Here is a 27,376-nt window from a genome sequence, read left to right as displayed (position 1 = left end):
CCGTAAAGCTGTCAGGGAAATTATATGCTTTTTTTTTTTTCTGTTGTCAACCAAAGCGTGCTTTTATGGAGTCAATTAGCCACAAATGATGAACACACGTCACTTGTCTGGGAATGAATTACAGTACAACCCAATAACCACGACTGGCTTCGCTCTCTGATCATTGCCCTGGTGAGGAGGAGGCGTCAAACTTCCCCATCCAACCATAAAGGGAACTCCGTGTTCGTTTGTGTTTCATCCTGCAAATCCGTCTCCTTCGAGTGCTGCGGTGCTACAGTGTGGGGGGAAACGGGGTCATTGGTATTTCTGCTCTGACGTGCAAACCTGGACATGAGCTTGGGGTGTGAAATGCAATTACATCTGGGAAAAGGGTTCAGATAAGCCAGGATGGCGCTGGGGCTTGGAGCTGCTGTCAGATTCCACAGAGAAGTGCAGCCAATGTTGTCTTTACACAGGATTTTGTGTGCCCTCCACAGACTTTAGAGCCCTTTTTGAAGGTGGAAAGCTACAGTCTTATCAAGTTTTTCGGGGTTTTTTTTGTTTGGTTGGTTGGTTGATTGGGAGGGTTTCTTTTCCTTTTTTTTCTTTTTTTAAACTTAAATAACAGACGGGTAAACCGAGGCACAGAAAGGTGGCGTGACTTGCCCGCAGTCGTTGGTAGACCTTGAACCCCCCAGGTCTTGCTCCCACCTGGGACAGAGTGAGAAGGAAAGGCTGTTCCCAAAGTTCCCTCCACTTGTTCCCAGGGTGAGGAAAACCGCGGCTCCTCGCGGGGCGAGGGGAAGGGCCGTCACTCCCAGCGGCAACGTCTGGCAGGGCTGGGTGGTTTCCTGCCAGCCCCTGGGAGGCCAGGGAAGCCAGGAACCCGGCGTGGAGAGGCAGGAGCTGGCAGGTCAGGCACTACAGGATGCACTCGTGCCTCTCCGTGGCTTTCAGGGCCTCGTGCATGCTGGCGGCCGAGAGCCTCCTGTTGATGTTCCTGTACCTGCAGCGCAGCAGGTTCCAGAAAGTAGTCCTCAAATCCCGGTTGAAGAAGGCGTAGATGAGGGGGTTGATGAGGGAGTTGGTGTAGCCCAGCCAGAGCAGAGTCCTCTCCAGCCTCAGGGGCATGCAGCTGCAGCGGATGCCGCAGATGAACGGCCGCGCCGTGGACATCAGGAAGAAGGGCAGCCAGCAAAAGGTGAAGGCTCCCACGATGATGCCGAGGGTCCTGGCTGCTTTCTGCTCCCGCTTGAAGATGGAAATGTTCTTGCGGTCTTGGCGGAGCAGCTTGGAGAGCGTGGCGCATTCCTCCACGGCCTTGGTGCGGCGGGAGCTGTGGTGGGGCCGGCCCGACGCCTCGAGGCAGTAGACACCTTCCTCCTCGTAGTGCTTGGGGAAGTTCATGAAGCGGTGCTTCTCGGCGCTGACCTTGGCCGCCTTGTAGATGCGGCAGTACATGACCAGCATGACGGCCATGGGGATGTAGAAGGCCACCCCCGTGGAGTAGACGGTGTAGCCGAAGTCCTGGCTGATGAGGCACACCCGCTCCACCGTCACGTTCTGCGCCCAGCCGAAGAGGGGAGGGAGGGTGATGGAGGCCGACAGCAGCCACACGATGAAGACCATCTTGGCCATCAGCTTCCCGTTCTGCCTCACGGGGTAGGTCAGCGGCCGCGTGATGCCCAGGTACCTGCGGGGAGGAGTTGTCAGGGGTTAAGGGGTGGTTTTCACTCCTGATCGTCCCTAAATTCTCTCCTGTGAGAGGATTTTGGCCCTCAGAGGGTATAAGAAATTTATTCGGCAAATGAGGATCTCCCCAGGAATGTGATCTCTTGACTAAACACCACAATTTATCCCCTACTTTTGTGTAATCAGAATTAGAATCAGAATCAAAATCAGAATACGAATTCGAATTAGAATCATTAGGTTGGAAGAGACCTCTGAGATCATCAAGTCCAACCCAACCCTAACCTCAACTAAACCATGGCACCAAGTGCCACATCCAGTCTTTTCTTAAACACATCCAGAGATGGTGAATCCACCACCTGCCCAGGCAGACCATTCCATTACTTTTTTACCCTTTCTGTAAAAAACTTTTTCCTGATATCCAGCCTATATTTCCCTTGGTACAGCTTGAGACCGTGTGCTCTCGTTCTGTCAGTTGCTGCCTGAAGGAAAGACCAACCCCACCTGAGCACAGCCACCTTTCAGGCCACATGTGGAATCACAGAATGGTTTGGGTTGGAGACACCCTGAAGACCATCCCATTCCACCCCCTGTCACACCTTCCACTATCCCAGGTTGCTCCAAGCCCCATCCAACCTGGCCTTGAACACTTCCAGGGATGGAGAATCCATAGCACCAAGAGTCATTGAACTGCTGAGCGCAGTCCGAACTCTCCATGGTCTACTGGGGAATAAAAATGCTTTTAAAAGCTTCATTTTCAGAAATAATAATTTAAAAAATGCTTTAAGAATTCTATTTTTCCACCAGAACTATTCTGTACAGAGGACATGCAAGAGCTTCCAGCCGTGGCACATAACTCACTCCAGAGCGTTGCCCTTCCCAAGGAGACACTCAGAAGTGGGCTGGGGGATGCTCAGAGTGATGTGCCACAGGACTGATTCCAGATGAAAGGAATAACTCCCAGCAGTGTTTAATGGGAAGGGGGAAGCACAACAGCCTTCTCTTACTTTTTGGTGAAGAAATACATCCTGCAGCTAAGATGGCCTTGGGAGACCAAGAAATAATCTTGCCTTTGGGAAGACTTAAAGATGTGTCTGGACGAGCCCTGCAGGCAAAGCTGGAGAGTGGATGATGCTGTTTGGGGGCAGTTTTGGGACCCTCACAACAAAAAAGTCATTGGGGGTCTGAAGAGTGTCCAGGGAAGGCAACAGAGTTGAGGAAGGGTCTGGAGCAGCAGGAATGGCTGAGGGAGCTGGGAAAGGGGCTCAGCCTGGAGCAGAGGAGGCTCAGGGAGGACTTTCTGGCTCTCCACAACTGCCTGAAAGCTGTTGACCTCTGGAAACTCAAATAGGAATGATCCAAGCAGCTGGAGCCATCTGCTCACTTACACAGCCAGTAGCTGCCAAAGTGATGGAGTCCAGCCCTCCCTCAAGAGGAAAATGAGTGCAGTTTGGAGTAAGTAATCCCAAAACCACCTATTGACCCTCAGATTCCCCAATCCTGACCCCTGGGGTTAGGAGTTACCTTGTTATTTTGCCTGACTGGAGCAGGAGGCTGCACCCACTATCAGCTCCTGCCACGGGGTGTAAACATGAACCATCCTGTCTTTTATTGGAGGGGTTTTGTGTGATAAAGAAATTGTGTCAACTGTCGGTAAATTAGAATTGTAAATCAATAAGTCGGGGGGAGAGTTGGCCACTGTCAGCCAACCTTCCCCCTGGAAAACATCTGCCTGCTGCTCGGCTCCAATCAATCCAGCAAAAACCTCGAGCCACTCATATGGATTTCTGTTCTGTTACAGCCTTTTTGATTCCAATCTCCTGCTGCCAGGAATTTTTAGGCAGGAACACATCACCTCTTAATTGTTGTCGGATAAACGGTGTCACTCCAGAGGGGCAGTGAGAGATGTAGCTCTATGAGTACTTTATGCTGAAAGCTGAACCAAAAAAAGAAAATATCTGTGGAGAATTTTACCTCTGCTGTATCATTTTTTTTTCCTGACAGTCAGTCTTACTGTGTTAGGAGATTTTCTCTTCCCTGATTATTTTGCTTTTCCAGATCTTCCCCTAAGATTAGACGATGAAGATAAAATATAAAAAAAAATTTAATTTCTCCTCCCCTCCTGACTGCTAAATCAATTGAGAAACTAAAGTCTTCTCCCCTGCCTCCCTGATAAAATGATTTTGAATTCATTCACTGAGTTGTTCTTTCCTTATTTCCCTCTGTATTCTTTTTTTGAGCTGGCCTCAGTCACAAGAACCAACCAAAACTCTCTGTGAGTGTCTGTGTTCCGAGATGGTTTGGGTTGGATGGAATCTTCAAGATGACCCATTTCCAACCCCCTGCCATGTGCAGGGACACCTTCCACCATCCCAGGTGGCTCCAAGCCCATCCAAGCTGCCCTTGGACACTTCCAGGGATGGAGCATCCACGGCTTCTCCAGCCAACCCATTCCCACCCAATGGGGCCAGGCTGGGACAAAACCTCGCTCTGCTGCAACAATTCCCAGATTACCCCCCCAAAAATCACCCCTCTGTGTATCCAAGCCAAGGACTTTGCCAATAAACCCGTGCTGTGCTGTGTGCCATCCTCTCTTTACGCTATTACCGCGTTTCTTTGGAAGTCGATCCGCCTGGGATTTGCTGAAACTTCAAGGAATTTACGCGCCAGCCGAGGAAAACGCTCGCTGACAAGGGTTTAACGAGCAGGCAAAGCTGACACATTTCATCCACGGGTGCCTCGTGCAGCAGCTGCTGCTGGAGGAAACGGGGCCGTTTTGAGGTCTTTGTAATAATTTTTGAAGCGAGCAGGGAGCCCTCAAAATAGGGCAGCGTTTACAGGAGGCGAGGTGGCACTGGCAGGAGGTGGAATTTGAGTGGAATTCTCTCCCTTTGAATTATTATTTTTTTTTTTTTTTTTAGTTTTTCTGTGTGTGTGTGTGTGAGTCGTGCTGCTAATCAAGCTTAGGGATAATCAGGTAACAAAAGGCAATTCCCAGGATTTTCAGGGACTCGGTGTGGATTTGTAGGGCCCCTACCGTGCTGAGTTGATGATGCAGCTGCTCATCCCGGGTGCAATAAATTCCTGCCACATCCCTGGTCCTGCAGATCTCAGCCCCCGTGGCTGTGGGGTGGGAGATCTGCCCCAGTCTGGGCTGCACCAGCAAACCCCACGGATGAGGCAATTCAGAGGGTTTGTTCTGCACTCAATGGGAATCATGGAATACGTTGGGCTGGGTTGAGTGGGATTTTTAAATCCCATCCATTTCCACCCCTGGGGCAGGGACATTTTCCACTAGCCCAGGTTGCTCCAAGCCTCATCCAGCCTGGCCTTGGACACTTCCAGGGATCCAGGGGCACCCACAGCTTCTCTGGGCACCCTGTGCCAGGACCTCACCACCCTCCCAGGGAACAATTCCTTCCCAATATCCCATCTAACCCTGTCCTTGTCCTGTCTTTACATTTCCTGATGAAAAGTCCCTCTCTGGCTTCCCTGTAGGCCCCCTTCGATTGTTGGATCATTATCTCAGGGATTAAATAATAAAAACAACCCAAACCTCTCTGAGGTGTCCCTTTCTCCATCTTGCAGTTTGAGAACTGGGAAAAGGTGAATCCCCACTCAGACAGGAGGACAAATGAGCCCAGAATTAGGTTTTCCTTGACCTCACTGTTTTACCACAATTCCATGCCTCCTCTGCAGTGAAAATAAAATCCTTCCCTGATTTCCAAGTTGATGCCATTCCTGCCCCATCCTGCTGAAGGAGAGGAGGGAACAAAAGGCAGCTGGAGGCTGCCACACCTGCCCATGCCTGAAGTCAGGGCTGGTGGAGCATCCCAGGGATCCATCCCAGCAGGGATCTACCCAGCCTGGAAAACATTTGGATGAAGGACATGGGAAAGGCAATCCAGCAAAATGCTGTGCAGTTTTCATCCCACTGACTTTTGGGGAGTGTCCTTTTACTGAGGGTCACCCCAGTTTGGAGCATATAATCTGATTTTGGGTGGAAAATACTTGCCAGGGAAAGGGGAGAGCCCCAGCAGAGCTGCCTGGGAAATGGATGAAGAGTTTTTTCTCCACCAGGAATGCCAGAAGCGATGTGTGGGCTTTGGGGAAGCTCCTTTTGTCAGCTCCTTGGCGTTTTTATGGAGAGTTTCATCAAAGCTGAGCAGCCAAAGAGGGGATTTTTTTGTTGTTGTTGTTGTTGGTTTGTTTTCGGTTTGTGACATTAAAAAATCTGCAACATTGGCAGGCTTTTTACATAAGGAAAATATAAGAGGAAGATGGATGTTTCCAGCATTTTTCTTTTCTGATTTGAAAGGAAATCAATCAAATCTTGCTTCAGACAAGATTAGTTCTACCAGCTTCAATCGAGAGGCTTTTAGGAAGAGCTCGGCATTAATAATCAATAACAGCAGCCTACATTTTAATAGTCCTCATCATCCTGGGCAAACCAAGTAGCTTTTCCATCTAAGCTAAGCAAAATATTGAGGACACTTCGGCCATCAATAAAAACAGGGCCTCCTCCTTGGCAGGGACAGGCCTGACAGTGCTGACCAAGTTGGATTCAGGACAGAACCAGAGGAAATATTTCTATTTCTGAGAAGCACCAGAGTTTTCCTCTTCTTCCTCACAGGGCAGGAGGAAGAGCTGGTCCCCATCACTGGTTTGTGTTGATGCCTCGCTGAGATAACAATTTAATCTCTTTTGGAGCAGGTTTTTCAGGGACTCTGCAAGCTCAGCTCGCCTTGTGCTTTTGGTTTTTGGTTGTATCGGCACAGAAATGGAGAATTGCACTTTTGGAGACGTTTCCATCAAGAGTCAAAACGAAAATTCTGCCCATCCCAGGCTCAGAGGGGAAACAGAGATCCAGGCATGATCCTGGATCCTCAATCCAGCTCCACACACTGCCTGAGGATGCTGGGGGGATGTGGAGCAGTGATGCTGCACGGGATGCTCGAGACACTGCCCTGGGATGATTCACACAATCCCAGCCCATTCCTGGGGATCCCTGGGGGGGAAAGTGGCAGGACAGTGCCCCAGTCACCTCCTCCTCTAATGTGCATCCCAATAATTCCCATTCCCTCCTCAAGCTCCAGCACAGATTGACCCCACAAGCCCCCTGAACTTGCAGGTTGTTCTTCCTTCCACCCAGAGCCAGCTGAGTGGGAGGTCCAGTCCCTTCCCTCTGCTCAATCCTTGCTGTTTTTTCTCCTTTCCCAGCTGGAAATACATTCCAAGCAACCACCCTGCAACCACTCAACCTCCCCATCAGGCCTGTGGCGAGGGGAGGATGAAGTTCTGGGAGCAAACTGATCCCAGTGCAGCTCCTGTGAGGAACAAGCCCATGCCAAACAATCCAACAACCTCTTGGGACACAGCTTTTCCCTCTCTCCTTCCCAGGAAAGACAAAGTGACATCAAACTCAGGATGTGTCCTTGGATATGGATCTACTCCCCAGAATGGTGACACTGAACAGGAGGGATGTGATGGAGGAGTGGAATCCATGGAAAGGATGTTTTTTGGAAAATATCTCTCCTATTTGTGTGTGTGTTTGTCTTGCTCCAAGGGATGGGATGAGATGGGGTGGGATTGGTTGGTTGGGAAAGGAGAAGAAGGAAATGGGAAGAGAAAGGGAAGAGGAAGGAAAGGGGAAGCAAAGAAGGAGGAAAGGAAAAGGAAAGGAAAAAGAAAAGGATTGAATGTATTGGGTTTGGGGGATCCACTTCAGATGGGGTGGAGAGAGTTGTTGAAATGCTTGGCCAAAGAAAAAATGAAAGGGGAAAGGGAAAAAGAGGAAAGGGAAAGAGGGAAAAGGAAGACGAAAAGGAAGGCAGAGCAAAAGGAAAAGAGAGGAGAAAAGAGAGGAGAGGGAAGAGAAGGAGAAAGAAGGAGAAGGAGAAGGAGAAGGAGAAAGAAGGAGAAGGAGAAAGAGAAGGAGAAAGAGAAGGAGAAGGAAATTTTCAAGCAAAGCCAGCCTGGTCAGTGAGTAGCCACTTCCCTGCTCCTCACCCACCAGGAGGAAGCAGTGACAGATTTCATTCCTGTATTTCATCCCTTCCCTCTCACAGTCAGCCTCCTGCCAGCTCTGAGCACACCTGCTTTTTTTTTTTTTTTTTTTCTTTTTTCCCAATAGGAAAATTATTAAAATAAAGCAAGGTCAGCAGAAGAGCCGAACTTTGCCTGTGGCCTGGCAGGGTTTTTTCTTTCTGCCAGCAGCTCTGAGCTGCCCAGTGCTGTGGATCTGCAGCTCCCAGGAGAGCAGTGTCTGGTGGGGATGAAGGTTTTGGAGCAGGACTCACTGCTGGCGTGCCCTGAGGGGGGGATGTCAAGCATCAGCAGAATTTTTCTCCATCCTTTCTGCTTTGTCACCCGCTGTCACACCTGGGAGGTGGCACAGCTGAAAGGGCACATCTCAGCTGTGGGATGTGTCCCTTCCCTGAGCTGCTGCTCCCAGTCCAGCCCAGCAGTGCCAGCTCAGCCCAAAGAGACCCCCCGAGAAGGCAGCACAACGTCAGCCCCGGCCACCGGCTCGTCAGCGCGATGGCCCCGATGACGCAGCTGCTAAAATTAGAGCCACCAAGGTGCTGACTTGTCCAAGCCCGGCCACTTTGCCTGGCAGGCTCAGCCTTTCCCTCTCCCAGCTCCAGGTGTGGGAGGTGAAGGCAGCGAAATCCTCACAAATGCGCTCACTGAGCTAAACCAGGGGGTTTGGGATCTCGGGATGGGGCGTGGGGAGATGCTGCTCCTCAGCCAAGGCACGAGTCCAGAGAGCAGCAGAGAATCCCACGGGATTGGCTCCAGAAGCCCTGGAACCTGGATTTCCAAAGTGCCTCTGGGGATTTTTTTATTTATTTTTTGATTTCTTGAATGGTTTCGTGGCCCAGGCACCTTCCACGGGGAAGGTCAGGTGCTGTTCCTCAAGAACAATGTGAAGCAGCTGCCAAAAGGGGGAAGACTAAGGAAGCAACTTAGGGAAGTTACTTGAGAAAATACCCAGAGCCTGCTCTCCCAAAGGGCCCGAGGGACAAAAACCCTCCTCACCTGGAAAAATCACCTCCAGGAGCACTGATCCAACAATTCCAGCACCCCCCAACCTCCCAAAACACCCCAAACATCCGATCCCACTTGAGCTTGGGGGCGACAACCCCGGCCCTGCCCTTACCTGTCCACGCTGATGATGCACAAGGTCATGATGGAGGCGGTGCAGCACATCACGTCCATGGCGATGAACACGTTGCAAAACACCTTCCCAAAGAGCCACTCGCCCCCCACCAGGTCCGTGATGGTGACAAAGGGCATGACGGCGAAGGCCACCGACAGGTCGGCGGCGGCCAGGGACACCACCAGGTAGTTGGAGGGCTGCCGGAGCTTCTTGACGATGCACACGGAGATGATGACCAGCCCGTTGCCGGCGATGGTGGTGAGGATGATGATGGAGAGCACGGCCCCGATGACGACCTTCTCGGTGTCCCCATAGAGCAGGATCTCCTCGCCGCAGTCGGTGGCGTTGCTGAGGTTGGTGGTGGGTGGCAGCTCGGGCTCGGCTGGGGCGGGAGGTTCCTCAGTCATGAATGGATTGGGGAGCGGGTCCCGAGGCGGCCGCTGCTGCTCTGAGCTCTCCACCAAGAGAAGGTGCTGCTCCAGAAACCTCCTGGGGCCGGCCCTCAGCAGCATGCTCCGAGCTCGGCACCGGCGCTCCTCCAGCAGTGACACCTCCAGCGACAAAGCAGAACATCTTTATCACAAAACAGGGGCGAAGAAAAAATCCGAACATCCTCTCATCCTCTCCCCCACCGTCACCACCACCACCACCTCCCTCTCCACCCCTGTCATCTCTTGCCTCCCCACAGCTGCGGCTGCATCTCACGTGCCCGGCAGGAAGGCGCTTTCCCGAGTCCCCTTAAGGACACGCGTTTTGCCGGGGGATGTTCGCAGAGAGCCGCTCTCCACTCGGGGCTGCCTGCAACATCTCCCTCATCATCATCATCACCATCCTCATCATCATCATCCATGTGCTTTCCCAGGAGACAGAACGGGGGTTTGTGGAATGTGTTTTCCCCTTGCCGAGCTGTGCTCGCTGATGTTACACTTCTCCCTCTGCATCCATACATTTAAATCCCTTTGCAGAGCAGCCTCCTCTGTGGATAAGGGAGCGGATGCGACAACGCGAGCCACAAACCCAGCGCGGGCACAGCCCCCGGCGGCTGCATCCCCCCTGCCCGCGGCACAGGGCAAACTTCAAAGCCGGGACTGTAAATCCTGCTGCCGGCACTCAGTGGCCGCACAGGGGCTGTCGGTAGCCAGCGGATCCCTGGCGTGCGGCAGCCCGGGGTACCACGCACCAGCCCGGGCATCCCGGCTCGTTCCTGAGCCTGAGCATCAGCACCAGGCACAGCCCGAGAGGCTCCGGGAGCCGCGGCCGCGCTCCCACCCCCGGGATTCCACCCCTGCAAGTATTTCCCGGCCATCCACCAGGAAACTTCAGCGCAGGGCTCACCCCTGGATGCTCCGAGCCTCGTGCACAACCCCGCACCCTCTTTATTATTTTTTTTAATTGTTTTGTTTCAAACCCCGTTTTCCCCTGGAAGTTTTGTTTCAATCCAAGCCGGATCGAGGCCCCTTCCTCCCCTTTGCAGCATCCCCCGGCTGAGGCCATGGAAAGGGGTCCCGGAGTTACCTGTGCCGAGGGGGTGAGACATCCTCCAGGCGAGCCCCTGCGAGCTCCGGGCGGGCGAGGAAGCAAAGAGCCACCCCCGGAGCATCCTTCTCCCCTCCCCGCCTCGCCGGTCCCTCCTACCGCCCTCCCCTCGCCTCTGCCGGGCAGGGACCCAGCTGGTCCCTCGGAGCCCCAGGGAGGAGCAAAGAGCGGGGCGGGGGGTCCTGCGGTGATGGGAGGGAGCGGGGAGAGGGTGAGGATGTGGAAGTTGAGGAGATGCCTTTGGAGCGCCGAGAGGCAGGAGAAGCAGCCTGGAAAAGCAGCAAGTAGGGCAGGAGCAGGGAAAGGCGCCCTTCCCCATGATTTATTTCTTTTTTTTAAGGGTTATTTTACAGGAGAGGGTTTTTTTCCCTGTTCCTTGGAATTTTTTTATTTTTTTTTCCCAGCCTTCCTGGTTTGTAGGTGTTCCTTCAGCTCCGCTCTGAGGAGCAGCAAAGAGCCAGGGAGAGGCAGATCCCTAAGGATGAGCCTTTCCTAATCCTAGGAAAACCGAAAAAGAGACTATAAAGAAAAAAAAATAACCCAAAAAACAAAAGCGGGAAAAGAACATGGAGAGCTCCACATCCACTTCTCTCCCCAGAAAATGTTCCATGGGGATCACTGGGATATTCCAGCCCAGGGCAGTCACAGTTTGCTGCTCCTGGGGTGGAAGATGAGGAGGAGACTCATCTCCTACATTCCCAAGGGTTCTGGAATCTCATCCAGGGGACAGCCCAGAGGGCTGAATCTGGGAAAAAACACTTTTAAATCTCAGTGATGCCAAGCACTGCAGAGCCGGCACCGATCCCCAGGGATTTTTGGGGACAGATGTTCCCCGGAATAATAAAATAATAATAAAAATAATAAAATAAAATAGGGTGCATCTGGCAAGGAAAGCGCCGGTGAGCTAAACCAGGGCTGTTAAAGCTGCACTTAACGCTGGGGTTCCTCCTTTGCTGCTCGAGCATCGCAGCGTGTGTGGGAGGCTGGTGAAAATAGATTCCTCGCCAGGCCAGGACGTGCTGGAGGAGCTACGGGATTTTTTTATTTTATTTTTTTAACCTTTTTTTCCCTGACAGGTGGTTTTTGTTTTGATTTTTTTTTTCTTCCCGGCCCCTCCGGAGCAGTGACGATGAGGGTGGGATGGGACTGATGTACAAACCCCTGGGGAGTGGGGAGAACACTGAGATTTGCACCCGGAATTTCCAAGGAGGAAAAAAGGGGATCTGCAGAACTCCCTGCTGCAGGAATCACCGGATCCTGCAATCTCCAAACCCAGACAAATTCAGCCGAGGATGGGAAAAACACCCCCTAAGGATCGGCTCGGGCAGGCTGTGACCAGATGTCTGGAGAATATCAGGAAAAAAAAAAATAAATCTGTGCCCAATCTGCTCCCAGCCATGGGAGAGGGGCTAGAGGAAGGATAAGGGATGGGGGACAGGCTGGAGGGGGTTTTTCCAGCCTGGAGGGATTTTTTTCCAGCTTCCCTGGAGGGAGCTTTTGGGAGAACAACACGGCAAAGAGATCCTGTGCACTGAGAGAGGGAGGGATTGTTTTTTTCCTGGGAAGCAGCTGGTTCATGCACAGTGGTGGAGTTCATGTCCTGGCAGAGAGGAAGGGAGGAAGGAGAAAAGCTGATTTTAGAGGTGAGGAGCTTCCTAGGCCTTTCGCTCTGGCCTTCCAGGACTTTTGGCAGAGCTTCAAAATCCTGCAAAAGCTCCAGGGAGCAGAATTTACCCAACTCTGTCTCATCCCAGCCCCGTTTATGTCGGATACAACCCACAGCTTTTCCCTTTCAGACCCTCCTGCAGGTCTGGGAGCTCCAGAGGGGAATTTCCCCCTATTTTTTCCCAGGGAAATGAGCTCTCATAACTCGGGGAGCAACAAAATTCCTGCAAAACCAGGAGCAGAAAGTCACTCCCAGCTCATGGGACACTCACCGAGCATCCTTCGCTTGGCTTGATTTTGGGGAGGGACCGGAAAAGGGGGAAAACTCCAATTTTCATGTGAAGAAATAATTAAAAGAATTATTCTCCTCCTGGCTAAAAACTCTCGGTGCAGCTTTTCTCCAGCCCCAGGCCCAGGGTGACCTTGCTGAGACACTGCTCCTGGGGCGGGCTGGGAAGCTCTAATTGCATTTAATGGCAATTAGGGCAGGAAATGGCCAGCGTGCCTCAGCTCAGCCCTCACTGGAGCTTTCTGCTGTTGGCTGAGAGGACAGCGCAGGTTTGGAGGAGCAGAGGTGGGATGAGGAAGATTAAACCAAGCCAAGAAGCAGAAAACACAAAATAAAAAAGGACCAAAGTCCTCCCAGCACTTCAGGAAGGCGGCGCCCACATCTGTTATTCCATTTTCACGTACAAACGGCCGCGAAGGGGCTATTTTTATTAACAATTAATCATTAATATTGCACCCAATAAAGTCTAATAATAGGTTATTGATATGCAAATTGGGAGTGTTGTGGTTTGAAAGTAAAACAAGTGAGAGGCTCCAAGTCAGAAATACAATTTAATAAGAAGAAAGGTAAAAAGGTAAAAATAAAATAAAATAAATGCAATAACACAAAGGACCACTGACAGAGTCAGAACACAACCTGAGCAGGGTGGTAGAAGCAGTCCAGGTGAGGTGCTATTCCTGAAGCAGGGATCCTGTAGAAAGGTCTGGTAGCTCTGCTCCTCTGGGAATCCAGTGGCTCAGGGCTGCTTGTCCTGTCCCAAATCCCAGATTATATCCAGGTGGGAATGCTTGGCTCCTCCCCCTGGGCGGAGCATCTCCCAATGGGATGAGGAGTCGTGCAGTGGGTCCTTGATGGCCCATTAAACAGAGAGAGCTCCTGGAGGGAGTTCCCTGTGAGTCCTGGGCAAGGCATTGATGGGCCATGAGCAGAAGAGCCCAAAGGAGGGGCCTGGGAAAACACTGCCCCACCTGGTTCCAACAGCTCATGAAGATGGTGATAGAATAAATACTTTGTGTACATCCTACACTGCAACCCAGGACAGGGAGAAATGTCATTAACTCCGAGCTACTCAAGCTCTCAGTGTTCCCAGGACCAGCATCCCCAGGCAATCTTTCCTGCAGCACAGATGTTGACATTTCTGCCTCCCGGCAGGCAGAGCCTGCACAGATGGATAAAATGAATCCCTCGGGACTCTCAGTTTTTAAGGAGCATCTCTAAAGGTGGATTTTACCTGCGGGGAAATTGGGGATGAGCCGTTCTGGGGTATCCAAACCTTCTCTGCCACGAGCTGCCATGGCTGTGATCAGGAATAATAAAATAATAAAAATAAATAAAATAAATAAAATAAATAATAAATAAAAACAAAATAAATAATAATAAAATAAATAATAAATAATACATAACAAATAAATAAATAAATGATAAATAAATAAATAAATAAATAATAAAAACTGAGGTGTTTTAGTGATCCAAATCCCATCCCCTTCTCTCCGTGCTCTCCCTGCAAGGCTTTCCCACTTCCAAAACTGCCCCTGATGAGCACCAAGGAACATCTCCCCAGAATCACCCAGCAAATAAAACAAAAAAAGTGATGGGAATGTGGTACTCAAGAGAGGGTTGGATCTCCCAAAAATTAATCTCTTGCTTTGGGGTCCAAGCCCAACCCTTGGGATGTAATTTACGGTTTAGCTGTGATTTAAAACTCTGAGATAAGATTTTGGGGTGGGTTTTTTTCTTACTGGTCCTGCCTAAAGTAGAAAAAAAAATTAAACTTTTCAGTTGTTTTTAAAGGCTCCCGATGCATTTTGCTGTTTGAGCAGGTGGGGAACAATCAGAAATGTGACGAGAAAACGCCATCCAAAGGAAACATCCTAATAATTCATCTCCAAAAGGTGGATTCGCAGAAGAGAAGAGCGTTTTAATCCTGTTCCGTGCAGCCTCACTCCCTCTGCTGGAACCTGCACAGACAACAGGCAGATTTTAGTCACCGGAATTTATAAATTTGGGTTACCTGGGAGGGCTCTCAGGAGCTGTGGCCGTTCTCTAGCAGGGCAAGGTGTGCCCACAGCCTCCTCCCTGCAGGGCTGGGACCGCCCTGGGGACAGGGGATCACCTGGAGGGGATATTTGGGGACGAGGTGGTGGAAGAGAAGCCCCTGAACAGCAAAATTTTGGGCTTCAGCCCCTCCTGCCCACCCCGAAGCTGCCCATGGCAGGGGCCAAAAGGATTTCCAGGGGGGTTGATGAAGTTTGGGGAAAAAACAAAAAGCTGAAATAGGAAAGAGTGAAAAAAAAAAGTGATTTAAGTGTACACAGCAAACTTTTAGCTTCAGCTCCCCTGTTCACCCTGAAGCTGCCCATGGCAGGGGCCAAAAGGATTTCCAGGGAGGTTGATGAAACTAGGGGAAAAACCCTAAAAACCTGAAATAGAAAAGAGAGAGAAAAAAAAGTGATTTAAGTGAACACAGCAAACTCTTAGCTTCAGCCCCTCCTGCCCACCCCGAAGCTGCCCATGGCAGGGGCCAGAAGGATTTCCAGGAGGGTTGATGAAGTTTGGGAAAAACCCCAATACCAGAAATAGAAAAGAGTAAAAAAAAAAAGTGATTTAAGTGAACACAGCAAACTTTTGGGCTGCAGCCCCTTCTGCCCACCCTGAGGCTGCCCATGGTGGGTGCCAAAAGGATTTGCAGGGGGGCTGATGAAATTAGGGGGAAAACAAAAAAAAACCTGAAATAGGAAAGAGTGGGAAAAAACAGTGATTTAGGTGAAGTGTCCAACACAAACCCCTCTGCCTGCAGCTCTGACTCCAAGCCTGGATCATGCATTTGCCAGATTCTTAATGGTGATTTTATTTCTTATCCTCAGTGCTGATGGTTCATTCAAAGTGATGGAAGTGCAGCTTTTCCACCTGCTGCTCCCTCATCCACCTTTGCCAAAGGTTTGGGAAGAGTCTGGGTTTGGAAATGTGCAGTAAAGATGATGGATTTATTTTGGGGGCTCATTTAGGGTTATCCAGGAGAGGGAGCCTCCCTTTGGTGCCTGGGGGGGAAAAAAACCTGGAGAAAAGGAGGCTCAGGGGGGACCTTGTGGCTTTGCACAACTCCCTGACAGGAGGGGACAGCCAGGGAATTTGGGCTCTGCTCCAGGGAACAGGGACAGGAGGAGAGGGAACAGCCTCAGGCTGGGCCAGGGGAGGTTTAAATTGGATATTTGGGGAAATTTCTCCATGGAAAGGGGTGTCCAGCCCTGGCACAGCTGGAGTCTCCATCCCTGGAGGGATTTAAAAGCCCTGTGTATGTGGCACTTGGGGACATGGTCAGTGCTGGGTTGGACTGGATGATCTCAGAGGGTTTTTCCACTCAAAATAATTCTGTGATCCTGTAACACCTCTGGACTCTCCCCAGCAGGGAGAGCAAACCCTCCTGGCCAAGCCTTTCCTAAAGGACACCAGGACAGATCCCTGTGGGGAGGAGCAGGAGAAGGAGGGGATGTTGCTGCAGGAGATCCAGGCCAGCCTAGAGCTGGGACAGGGAGGGTTCTGTCCCCCTTTGGAGCAAAACACTCCAGGAAAAACTTTTCTGCCAACTTTTTATTTTGGTGCCTGGCTTTGGGCAGAAGATGCTGCTTGAAGGCAACGCCCTGGAAATGTCCAAGGCCAGGTTGGAAAGGGCTTGGAGCAGCCTGGGATGGTGTGAGGTGTCCCTGCCCATGGGGTGAGAGGGGGTTAAGGTCCTTCCAACCAAAATTATTCCATGATTTTTGCTTCCCGCTCGGGATTTGGGGCTGGTTGAGCTTGAGTCAAGCCCTGAACCCACCAATCTCCCATTCTGAGCCCGGGGCTCTCCTTCAGTGCCCGGGTGATGGAGAGGAGGGTTGGGATGAGCCTTTCCGGAGGTTGGAACAGATTTTGGAGGTTTGGGAGTGAAACCCATCCCGGTGTTCTGCTGCCTGTCCCCGTTCTCCTCTCTGTCCCCTAGATGGCACTGGGCTCTCAGCACATCAAATCCCCCATGAAAACCAGCAGGGTTTGGTGCCTGCGAAGGTTCAGGGCCAGAAACAAACACAAAACCCACCCTGATCATGTAAAAAGAAGAAGAAAAAAAAACCACCTACAATTAATTGCTTTTTTGGCTGTTACACTGAAAAAAATTCAGATTTTTGAGCCTTGGTTTCTGCGGTTTTGTCTTCTGGTCCATCCCTGGGTTCTGCAACTCCCCAAAATTCAGGGGACAGGGAATAAGTGGTTCCTTCTCCCCCTGCAGTGGCATGTGGATATCTGGGGGCTTCCTTCACTCCAGGAAGATATTTCAGTTCTTTATAGTGCTGGGAACGGCAGGGAGAAATATTCTAATTCCCTTTTTTAGTTTAAACCAAAGCAGGAGATCAAGGAGGGAAATTTACTGACAAAATCATCAGTTTGAAGATGCAGCCACCCTAAATAATCCCTTTTTCCATTCCCTCCGTGGCACAGGGCAAACCCACACATCACATCCCTGGGGCCTGGCTCTTCCTTGGACGGTTTATTCATGAAATTTTGGGCCATCTCACATTTCAAGCCTCCTGGAAAGCTCCTGCCAGAGCCCCACACGTGTGTCCTGGTGGGGAAGGGAAGGACAATGAGAGGGAAACGTGTCCCCACCTGACCCTCCCCAGCTCTGCACCAACATTTAAACCAGTATCATTATAAAATCTGCCCTGAATGGGGGCTTTTGGCATCTTGCAGAGGCTCATCCAAAAAAAAATTATTGCAGTGGCATCCAGGAGGTGCCAAACACGTCCCTCCCACCCTCTTCCTGCTGCTCAGCACCTTCCCCAGGGATCTGCAGGATCCTGTTTGAGCACAGACACTCCTCACCCGTTTTTCTGTCCTGTTTTGGGGCTTTTCAGCCTGTACAGGAGGAGGGAGCAGCCCTGGGTTGGGACAGGCTCAGTGCTCTGCCCTTGGCACATCCCAAAAGTCCCCAGGGCAGAGCAGGGAGCAGCTCCCATCCCAAAAATCAGAGCCAACCCCCCTCCTCAAATTAACACCACCCAAACTGCTCCCCCTTTTCCTGGGATTCTTTATTTAATTTCCCTGGGATTCTTTGGTCCATTTATTAATTGGGATTTAAAAAAATTTAAAATAATGTATAGATTTATATGAGGGTCAGCAGGATCGCTTTAGGGCAATGATGGTGATGAAGGCCAGAGCAGGAGGAGGGATCCCAGGAAACCTGGGGAGATGTAGCTGCTGCAGACCAGGGAGAAGTTTGCAGGCTCTGGGTTGTCCCAGATCCTGCTCTGAGACCCACAGAGCCGTTCCCAGCCTCACCTCAGTCTCCTGTCCCCGTGAGCTCCTCCAGGATCCCTGAGTTAAAGGAGGTTGGAGGGCAACTGGATGCTGGATCCAAGCCTGGATGCTGTGACAGGTAATAAATTCACTCCCTGGAGAAGTGGCTCATTCCCAGGCTCCCCAGTGACAATATTCACCAGGATTTGGGCTCATCTCTGGTTTGGGTGATGCCAAGGAAGTCAGAGTCAGCTCCAGGTGTTCCCAGTGCACCAAGTCAGGTAGAAGGTGCAGTTATTCCCCATTAAATGATGAAATAATCCAATTTTTCTCACGTGTCAGACATGTGCTCTTACAGTCACAGCTGAGATGTTCAAATGCTCCCAGTGCTGGGGATTACACAAATATCCCCAGGGAAACACCCTCAGCACTGGGAGAGAAACCCAGACTGTGCCAGCAACTTGGGATTAAAAAAAAAAAACAACAACAAACCAACAGGGACTGAGCAAAAAGTAGAAATATATAAACTGTATATTTCTTTCTTATTTCCATTTTAGCACAGAGATTCCTTATGCAACCAAGGAATTCCCTCTCCCTCCCTCCTTCCCTCCCCCCACAAGCAACTCTTATCCAAAGAAATCCTTCACTGGAAAAATCAGCACCAGATCAGGGACATGGGCTGGGAGAGCCTCTTTAGCAAGTGCAGGGCCAGAAATCCTTGAACAGGGATTTCCCTCACTTCAAATCCTTTCTCAGAGTCCTGGGACAAACCTCCTGCTCTCCCAGTGGAGGAGGATTTAACCAGTTACACATCATGGGGGGGAATAAACCCAGCACTGCTGCACATCACTGGAAATCCCCCCCCACGCTGCAGGGAAAGGGGATGGAGGGCTGGAAATGAGCTGGATCTGCCCCTGGGAGGTTTCTCCTCTTAAACAGAGTTTATCCCACATTTACACTCCTTTCCAGGAGGGGAAAACGAGAGAGTATTTAAGATATTTATGTATTTAGGACACACCTTTCTCAGGTGGGATCACGGGGAAGGGGCTGGTTTGCATTAATTTGAGGGTGCACTTTGGATAAAGTTTGGGGGGGTTTAGCAGCTGAGCTTTTGTAGTTTTTAGTAAGAGAATTTCTGTTTTCTGGGGTAACATCTCATAGGATCATGGAATGTCCTGACTTGGAAGGGACCCACAAGGATCATTGACTCAAATCTTCCCTTTGTGGGGACAAGGTACAAACTCACCCCAACAGAGAGGACAAGGAAAGGAGGGGATAAACACCTCCAACAATATCAGAGCCTTCAGTCACTGATTAAACCAGCGTGGCCCCACCAGGCACTGCAGGCTAAACCCTCCCAGGGTCAACCAGCAGCTCCTCACTCCCCATGGCTGCTGTACTTTGCAGCTGGGTCATTCCTTCTCCCATGGGAACAGATCACTTGGACCTGCTGAGCACCCCAGAGCACAGCCCAGCTCCAAATGGACACACTCAACACATCCCAGTGGCTGCAGCTTCCAGACTTGGCCATTGAATGCCAGATTATAATTAATTTTTGATATCAGAAGTGGTGGAGATGGGAAGGAGCTGCCAACACCTGGGCAGGCAAGGGAAGCTCTGCAGTGAAGGGCCTGGAGGGACAGGACAGAGGGAATTCCCACTGCCAGAAGGCAGGGATGGATGGGAGATTGGGAAGGATTTTTTTCCCTGTGAGGGTGGGAGGCCCTGGCACAGGGTGCCCAGAGAAGCTGTGGCTGCCCCTGCATCCCTGGAAGTGTCCAAGGCCAGGCTGGACAGGACTTGGAGCAACCTGGGATGGTGGGAGGTGTCCCTGCCCTAAAAGGGGTGGAATGAGATCAGCTCTAAGGTTCTTTCCAACCCAACTCATTCCACAATTCCATGAAGATGTGAATCCCATAAAATCCTGCTGGTCCCAAAATTGAGAAATGTGATGGTTTGAGTACCAGGGAGGTGCCAGCAGAGCTCCCAGGGGAAGCAGCTTGCATACAGGAGAGGACACAGTCTGAGCTCTGTCACTGCCATCACAGAGCTCATCCCCAGCTCTGGGGATGCTCAGGACACCCAGGGCTGCACCTTCTGCTCCAGCCACCTCTGGTCTCACTCCCACAGACACTGCAGAACCACCCAGGTCATCCAGTCATGGAAAACTTACCTAAAACAAGCGTTCCAAGACTCCAATTGCTGCTGGGCAGATGAGAACTGCTCCCAGCCCTCCCAAAAGCCTCCCCAGCACTGAAATCCATCCCCTGCATGTTGAATTTGATTCAGAGGGTTTCCTTCAGGCCCCTGATCCCATCACAAACACATCACTGCTGCAGAGCTCCTCTGGGTTCTCTCCACATGCTAAGAAGTGCCAGCACCACTCAGATCAGGAGGGAGAGACTTTATTTTCAAGCTGTTTTCCCCAACTCTTTGCATTTTGCTCCCCTTCTGTGGCTGCAGCAGCAGGAATTTGCCTCACGGATGAAGAGCAGGCTCTCCAAGTGAGCAGCTCTTTGCAGGAGAAGCAGATGGGGAGCAGAAGGGAGCAGCTCCCCCAGGACAGGCTCTTCAATATTTAATGTGACATCAGAGCAGAGCCAAGCGATCCGAGCTCAGGCAGCGTTTTGTACAAGGCAAAGAAAGACACAGCCAGGGAAGTGTGAAAGGAAAACACTCAAGAAGCCAAAGAGGGAAGTGCTAATTTGTGATTCTAAAGCTTGTACTGCAACAACTCCCTCCCCTCTGCTCTGCCCACAGCATTGGTGGTTTGCTCTTTGTGAGCAGCGCCACAGCCATGAGTGGAGTGGCCTGGGTTTGGTCCTTCAAAGCCTTAATTAGACAGGAAAACAATTAGAGAAGATGATTCTCTTCTAACATTCACAGGCCTCAATACAGACAACAATCCAACACCATCCCATCATGTGTATTTAGGTTGTTTTGGAAGCTTGGCAGATGAAGGGAAGACATCCCAAGTGGAACAGGGGACATAAAGGAGATTTCTGAAGAGATGGGGAGGTGCAGCTGCTGGACAGTTACAAATCCTTCATCATTGCTTATCTGCCAAAGGAGCAGCCACTGCCAGACACAGGCTCAGGCTCTCCAGGAAAAAATCCCACTCAGCACCTGGGCGGCATTTCCACAGTGGAAATTCCAGAGCCAGCTCCTAGAACGGGCTGGGGAAGCAGAGGGCTGGGTCAGGAGAGGACAGCAAACAGCTTGTGCTGAGTTTTGGGGAAACAGACACAACAGAGGTGCTTGAGCCACCCCTGGATCTGCCCATCAACGTTCCAGGAAGGTAAAAACCCTGCAAAGGGCAGATCCAGAATGCAACAAACAAGGCAACAAAAAAGATTGGGAAGGAATAACATGAACGTGTGACAATGGTGTAGATGCCTGGTGGGACACACTGGGAAACAGGAGCTGCTCCTGTTGTGACATCTCAGGTCCCTTTGCTGTTGCTGAGAAAAAAAAAAAGAAAAAGAAAAAAAAAAGAAAAAAAAAAAAAAAAGCAGCCTCTAAACCAACTCCTTTCCTCCCACCTCTGAACATTCTCCAGCTCAATCCAACTTTGGGGGAACTTCCTGCTTCTTCCAGGAGTGTCCAGCAGCAGCTCCTAAAGCAGTCAAATATCATGACCAGAAGTTTGCAAATCTCAGTCTCTGGGTGCAGCTGGGGATGTGGAATTTTGGGGAAGAACCTAAGTGTGGCCATCTACCCTGTTTCTCTCCAAAACATCCCAGTTCCCTGGATCATCAGGAAGCTCGTGTTGTGTCCCACAGCCCTGGGGCTGATCTTGGACACTCCCCCAGCAACAGCTCTGAGCCAAACCAGCTGAATTCCCTTTTACTCCATCCCCATCCTCTTGCAGCGCTGATGCACATCCAAGGAGAGCTTGACATTTATTAAATAACTTCAAATGTTGGTGCCAGGGAGTTTGGGGGCTGTTGCAGTGCAGTTGTCAGGGAGTGCTTCCTAAGCAATCCCCAAAGTGCTGCGCTGCTTGTTCAGCAAGTTCCACCTTTTCACCAACTTCCCTTCATTTACATGGACAAACACTTCAAATCCCACACAAAGCACGTCAAGGGCGTCTTGAAAAGCAACAAAATAAAGTCTCAGACCAACAAAACCAGTCAGGTACAAATCCAATTTTAATTGTCAAGCTCACTTCTAGCTCCTACATTCAACACAAGGATCAAAAACCACAAAGTTTGAGAGTAGAATTTTATTCTAGCCCCAGTTTCTGATCGTTGTGGCAGCTGTCAAATGGCAACTTCCAAAATCCACTCGTTTCAGAAGCTTTTCCCTACCTTGCAATCCCAGGTGAACCCCACGGACTCTCCCAACAGCTCTTGACACCTTCCAGACTCAGTTCTTTGGCAACAGTTATACAGAGCATTGTGCGTATATAAAGAGCTTATAAGAAAAAACTTCTTTTACATTCTAATTGTCTTAAACCTTCACAGAAGTATTAAAGTGCTCAATCAACTCTGAACAAACCCTCCTTCCCTAGTCAGCTACTTCCTGGAAACGCCTGCACTTAAGTCAGCAAAACCAGAAGCAAACAAGAAGAGAAAAGGCATGGAAAAATAAAATAAACCCTCTGCAGGATCGTGAAAACCCCTTTTGAGACAAGAGGCCTCGAGTCTCACATCTCCCTTCTACCCAAATATTGAGACATAGATCCAAATATTCAACCAGTCCAAGTCAGCACAGCTTTTTTTTCCCCCCCTCAAGCTGTGCTGATTTCCCATCAGTTGATTCTTTGGCCCCTGACTTGTGTGAGAACAAAAACCCTGCAGAACAGAACCCTACTGATGCTACAAAGAAAATACAAACACTGAAGTCACACCGGTGGAGGAAAAGAAAAGATACAAACAAGAGATGTGGTGGATATTTAACCTTCCCTGCTGCCTGGATTTTCAATTCTCTCTGCAACATTTGACACTATCTGAAATTGATCTTTCAAAAAGGCTTTAAATGGGGACATTTTTGGCTTTTCTAAGTGGTGATGGAGGGTGCATCTCAAAACTATTTTGTCTGGCAGGACCTGGAGGCCAGTCCACCCCACTATTGCTCTGTGCCCGAGAAAATCCCACCCAGAGCCTCCAATAGGACCAAAGCCACTTTCCCTTGGGCACATCCTGTCCTTCCTGCAGCCACAGCACCCAAAATATCACTTAAACCACCCCACAAGGTGACTTTTTTTCCTGTGGAGACACCAGGAACTCCCCTGCGGGACACGTGTGTGTCAGCCAGAGGATGACACCTCTGATTGCAGCTTTGCTGAAATCTTCTGACATCCGTGGGAAAAACATGTTACTTCAGCCTCAGCAGCCCTCTGCACTCCCTGGCTTCCAGCAGGTCCTGAACTGCTGCCTGTCACCTGCCCTTTTGCTGCTGACTGAAGATCAGACCAAGTTCTGCGACCCTTGCTAACAGCTCTGTGAGTGATCCTGGCTCAGAAATGACTCAAAAGCCAGGAAGTCTTGGGGAAAGTGGTCAGAAACTACGCTCAGGTTTGTACCTGCTCTTGTCAGATGTGGCAGGAGCTACCCCTGCTGTCCCCAAGGCTGCTGAAAGCCAAATTCCCTGCCCTGATGCACTGGGGTTGGTCACCCTGACCCTGAGACTTCTCAGATCAGCTTGGTGCCACATGAAGGTTGTGGTTTTGGTATCTGTGACATTGTTTTCTTCGCTAAGCTGAGGGGTTTTCCCCTACAATTCCCTCAGGGATATAAAACCACAGATATAGGAACTCTCACTGCTCTCCTCCCTTGAGCTTCAATACAAAGGGTTTGGTAAGAAAATGAAAAAATTAGTCCTGCACACGTGTTTGAGAGCCGTGGGCAGCTCCACAAAGATTAAATACCTTCTGATCTTTAGTGCAAATACACCAAATCTGCAGTGGCTTGAGCCTGGCTTAGCGTCAGCACAGCAGCTTTGCACCCAAAGCCTTCCTCCCTTCATGGCTGGGTTGGTCTCCCTCACCATGCTGGGGTGAGAGGAAAAAAATCTGCACCATTTACTGGGCAAGCAACTGGTAAGAAACACTGCTCTGTGCTGATAAATTCATATTTTACAGTCCTCTTCTTCCCTCATTTCTGTTCTTTTAAAAGTTCATCACGGAGGTGCACAATTTTCTGAACATTTTTAGTTCTGACCTGTGATGTGCCAAGCACTGAACTAAAGGGCAGCTTGTTTCACAGTACTGCAAATAAGAAAACTGACCATAGTACAAGCAAAATTAAATAAACTGAAATATAAAAGACAGCAGAAGTTAAGATTCGTCCAGAAATATAATATAACGTTTGGGAGTGGGGTGAAAGTGGAAATCAGCTACACAACAGAAACAATGAAATGACCCAACAAATATTGATTAGGCGAAAAGAGGAAAACTTTCATTGCATTCTGTACATCGAAATTAAATGAAAAATTCGTTTTGTTGGAGCCACGAGACAGAATGATGAAGGTCTCAAGCCACAGGAAGGAGAAAGCAAAGAAAACACCTTGAATAAAGCAACACGTGAACAAACCCAGTAACTGAGCAGCTTCCAAAGGAATCAAAGTGACCATCTCTCAAATGAGAAAAAAGCAGCACTGAAGCAGAGAACAAGTATATGGTCAGGACATGGTGGGTTAACACTGACTGCACAAAACACTTGTGATATTTGGAAAGAACCAGGCCTATTTGTATATCTATGCAAAATATATACACAACTCCATATGTATATATGTACACATAGGCACTACTGTACATATGTATATGCAACCTCGACACAACTGCCCCTCTGGGTGCAAGCAAAAAAATACTGCAGTTGTGCAAAAAAACTGCAATTCTGTGTTTGATTACCCAGGAGAAACGGGAGAAAGATCCAAACTAATTCCCAAACAGCTCAAACCCAGATGGGGTTTCGTCCACAGGGCCAGCTTCTGAACGTTCCCAGCTCATTTGCAGGAATTAAAAAAATTCATCCAAAGCTGTGGATTGTAGCAGTACACATTGCAACTCTTTCCAAACCCATTAATCTGTGAAAACAGCCACAACCTCTCCTGACATGGAACACCAATTTGGGAATTCAGGGTGCACAGAGAATTGGATTCAAAGGCCAGGCCAGGGCTCTTGTCCTACAAAACAAGGGTCAAAGTTGCTGTTCTTAGTGTTGGGGAAGAGAAGGATTTGGTGCATTAAAAAAGACCCCCCCACCCTCAAACAAGGGAAAACACAGGACAACTCTGGATGCTCCGACCGTGCAGCCAGGCTGATCTTTGGGGTTTGTGTGTGGTTGGGGATGTGGAAAAGGAGCATTTTCCATAAAGCTTGTTGGCCTCACAGCTCCAGAGAGCATCGTCCTCTCAAGTCCAAGGCTCCCTTGGTCTGGCACAGGCCCCCTGGAGCTGTGACAGGAGTGCATTGCCGACATCAGAGCACGAAGAAAGTGGTGAAAGAAAACTGCAGGAGATGGTCCCACGCCTTTTCCAGCCCCTAAGGAGTTGTCCCTGCTGCCTTCAGTACTCTGCATCCATGGCATCCAGGTACTTGGCCTCGATGATCCTGGGGAGCAGGTTGTACCTAAGGCAGAGCACAGAGAGAGAGTCAGTCTTTGTTTATGCAGCATTTTTCTCTCTGTCCCAAAGCTCCTGGGTGAGTGACATTCACCCAGCTGAGGGGGACACAAAGTGGGGGACAGCAAAACCAACCAATCCTGCAGGCAAACACTGTTTATAGGAACAGCAGTGCCAGGCTCCTTCTGGAAGAGCCTCCTCCTTTCAGCTGGAAAGGAAAGAGAACATCCTCATTCTCACAGGAGAAAAGTCGCTTTCCTAGAGCTCTGTCACCACCAAGCCCTTGGGGTGACAAAAATACAAAGGTGAATTTTTGTATTTTTGGCTCCAAACAAGACCATCCTGACCTGGTGTCTGCCTTCTCCACATGGAGACAGGGATTCCTGTACTTATAATTATTTTTTTAATTTGATTTTTTTGCAAGAACATCCTCACAAATTACTATATTTGGGTGAGAAGGGCACTGTGAAGTTGCTCCTGTAAATCCCAGTGCACGTTTATGTGGCATTTTCCTTTGTTTAACAAGGAAGTGACTCTTCAGCCGTTAAAATAACTCACAAAGCGTCAAAAAAGTCAGTTTCAGATTTCAACAGCTGTGCAAGAGATCCCAAACATCACTTTTTACTGAGAAATACCAGGATCTCCTTAAACAGACCCATCACAGAATAAAAATGCTTGAGAGCCATGGGAGCCCAAGTAAGAGACAACTTGGAGAGAAGATTCTTCTGTGGGGAACCAAAAACTCATCATCCCAAAGTTCTGAATCTAAGCCAGGAACTGGGAATACCCAAAGAGATCAGGTTTTTTTTTTCCAGCAGGCTGTTTTCCACTGCAATAATGGATTTCAGTGGCTTCTCAGTATCTGTCTAAGACCACACCAGTGATCCCTCACTAATGACAACACAAATCATGTTTCTACAGCTGCTGGATGGATGGAAATGTGGCTTTGGGACATGGCTGGTGTTCTGGATGGGACACCAAGCCATGCCTCACTCATTTGTGTTTGATTCTTGAATTTGCCCCCTGGCTACTGTCCCATCTCCTCTTTCTCCCTTCACTTCTTAAAAAATAAAATTTAAAAAAAGGGGAATGATATTAAATTTCTTCAACTGCCTCATCTATTTAGAGTGCCAAATCTTTGGGAGAAAGTCATTAACTACAGAGCTCATGGATCATGGTGCTGCCTTCTTGGCTGGAGGACACAGAAACTACATGAAGGTAAAAGAAATCAAGAGAAAGGAAAGCCAAGGGCAAATTTCCATGCCGTGCCAGGCAGCAGCATCTTCCCCTTGGCAGCAGGGCTGATTATCCAGCTGCTGGGAGAAAACTGCCCTGGAAAGAGAAATGAGTTAACAGCACAGAGGGTATAAAGTGACAGCATCTTATTCACTGAAAAGAAGATATATTTGCATATTAGTATCTAGCTCTTAGTGCAAAATCAGGTTTTTTGACTGCATTCTCTCCACACTAATTGAGTAGTTTTTTTATACCACGTCCAATACCTGAGTTTGGCTGAGCGTGGCCCACGTTTTCTGCTCTGCACTGAGCTGCCCTGTGTGCAGAGCTGCATTTCCCACAAGAGCCACTCATCCAGCACTGCTCACAGTTGGAATATTTACCAGCCACTCGTGCAGGCACCCAAGTGCCACCAGTGTGAAGGGCAGGTGAGGCATCACTGCCAGAGGAACAATAATTTCAGTGTTTTTCAAGCCTGTTTATCTTTTAAACTCCAGCCCAAATGGCTCTGACATGATCCTGTTGAAAGCCACGGTAGCTCTGACATTTGCTTTTGTTTCAGAAAGGACTGGACCCATCTTCATCAGCCAAGGAAAACACCACAGCAGGTGGTGCAGATTAGCAAATTGGCAGCCCTGGACTTTGGGATCAGAGGGAAGATCTCTGGGACTGAAAGCTCAAAGTCAAGCAGATATCACTGGTGCCATGCTGGACTAAAAATAATCAAGTGGACTGGAAACTTGATCTGTTCCTTCCAAGATCTTATTATGGCCTCTCATTATATCCAAAGGACTGAGAGCATGAATGATTTAACTGGAGAATGATGGGCAGTGGCTGCTAATGAACCCCAAGGAAGAAATTAGTGAAATTTCATAACGATTCTCTGTCAAGACTAAGATATTGTGGGATCCTCCCAGATTCAAACATGTATTTTAAGTCTAAATGTGGCCAACTGATCACTGACAGGGGCACCCAGCAGTGCAGGT

The 27,376-nt window shown here is 49.6% G+C and overlaps 2 protein-coding genes across 7 annotated transcripts in view; both read right to left on the bottom strand.

Moving 5' to 3' along the window:
- Nucleotides 1-900: 900 nt before the first annotated feature.
- Nucleotides 901-10,403, bottom strand: LOC310909777 (5-hydroxytryptamine receptor 7-like; the record flags this gene model as incomplete). Its single annotated transcript, XM_083861955.1, has 3 exons — nt 10,346-10,403; nt 8,831-9,381; nt 901-1,672 (listed from the first exon to the last, which is right to left on the bottom strand). Exons 2-3 carry the CDS (start codon nt 9,340-9,342, stop codon nt 901-903), a joined length of 1,284 nt encoding a protein of 427 aa, XP_083718081.1. The 5' UTR covers nt 9,343-9,381; nt 10,346-10,403.
- Nucleotides 10,404-21,721: 11,318 nt separating this feature from the next.
- SLC4A11 (solute carrier family 4 member 11) overlaps nt 21,722-27,376 on the bottom strand; it is a 96,120-nt gene continuing 90,465 nt past the window's right edge. For all 6 annotated transcript variants that reach the window (XM_083861614.1, XM_083861613.1, XM_083861616.1 and 3 more), the window contains one exon: nt 21,722-25,161. In XM_083861614.1, coding sequence (XP_083717740.1) covers nt 25,098-25,161 — 64 coding nt within the window. In that variant the 3' untranslated portion in view covers nt 21,722-25,097. The remainder of the gene's footprint in view (nt 25,162-27,376) is intronic.

Source organism: Zosterops lateralis (genome assembly GCF_965231275.1).
Source record: "Zosterops lateralis genome assembly, chromosome: 5".
Taxonomy (NCBI): Eukaryota; Metazoa; Chordata; class Aves; order Passeriformes; family Zosteropidae; genus Zosterops; species Zosterops lateralis.
Note: the sequence above shows the minus strand (reverse complement) of the source record. Positions and strands in the feature narration are given on the sequence as shown.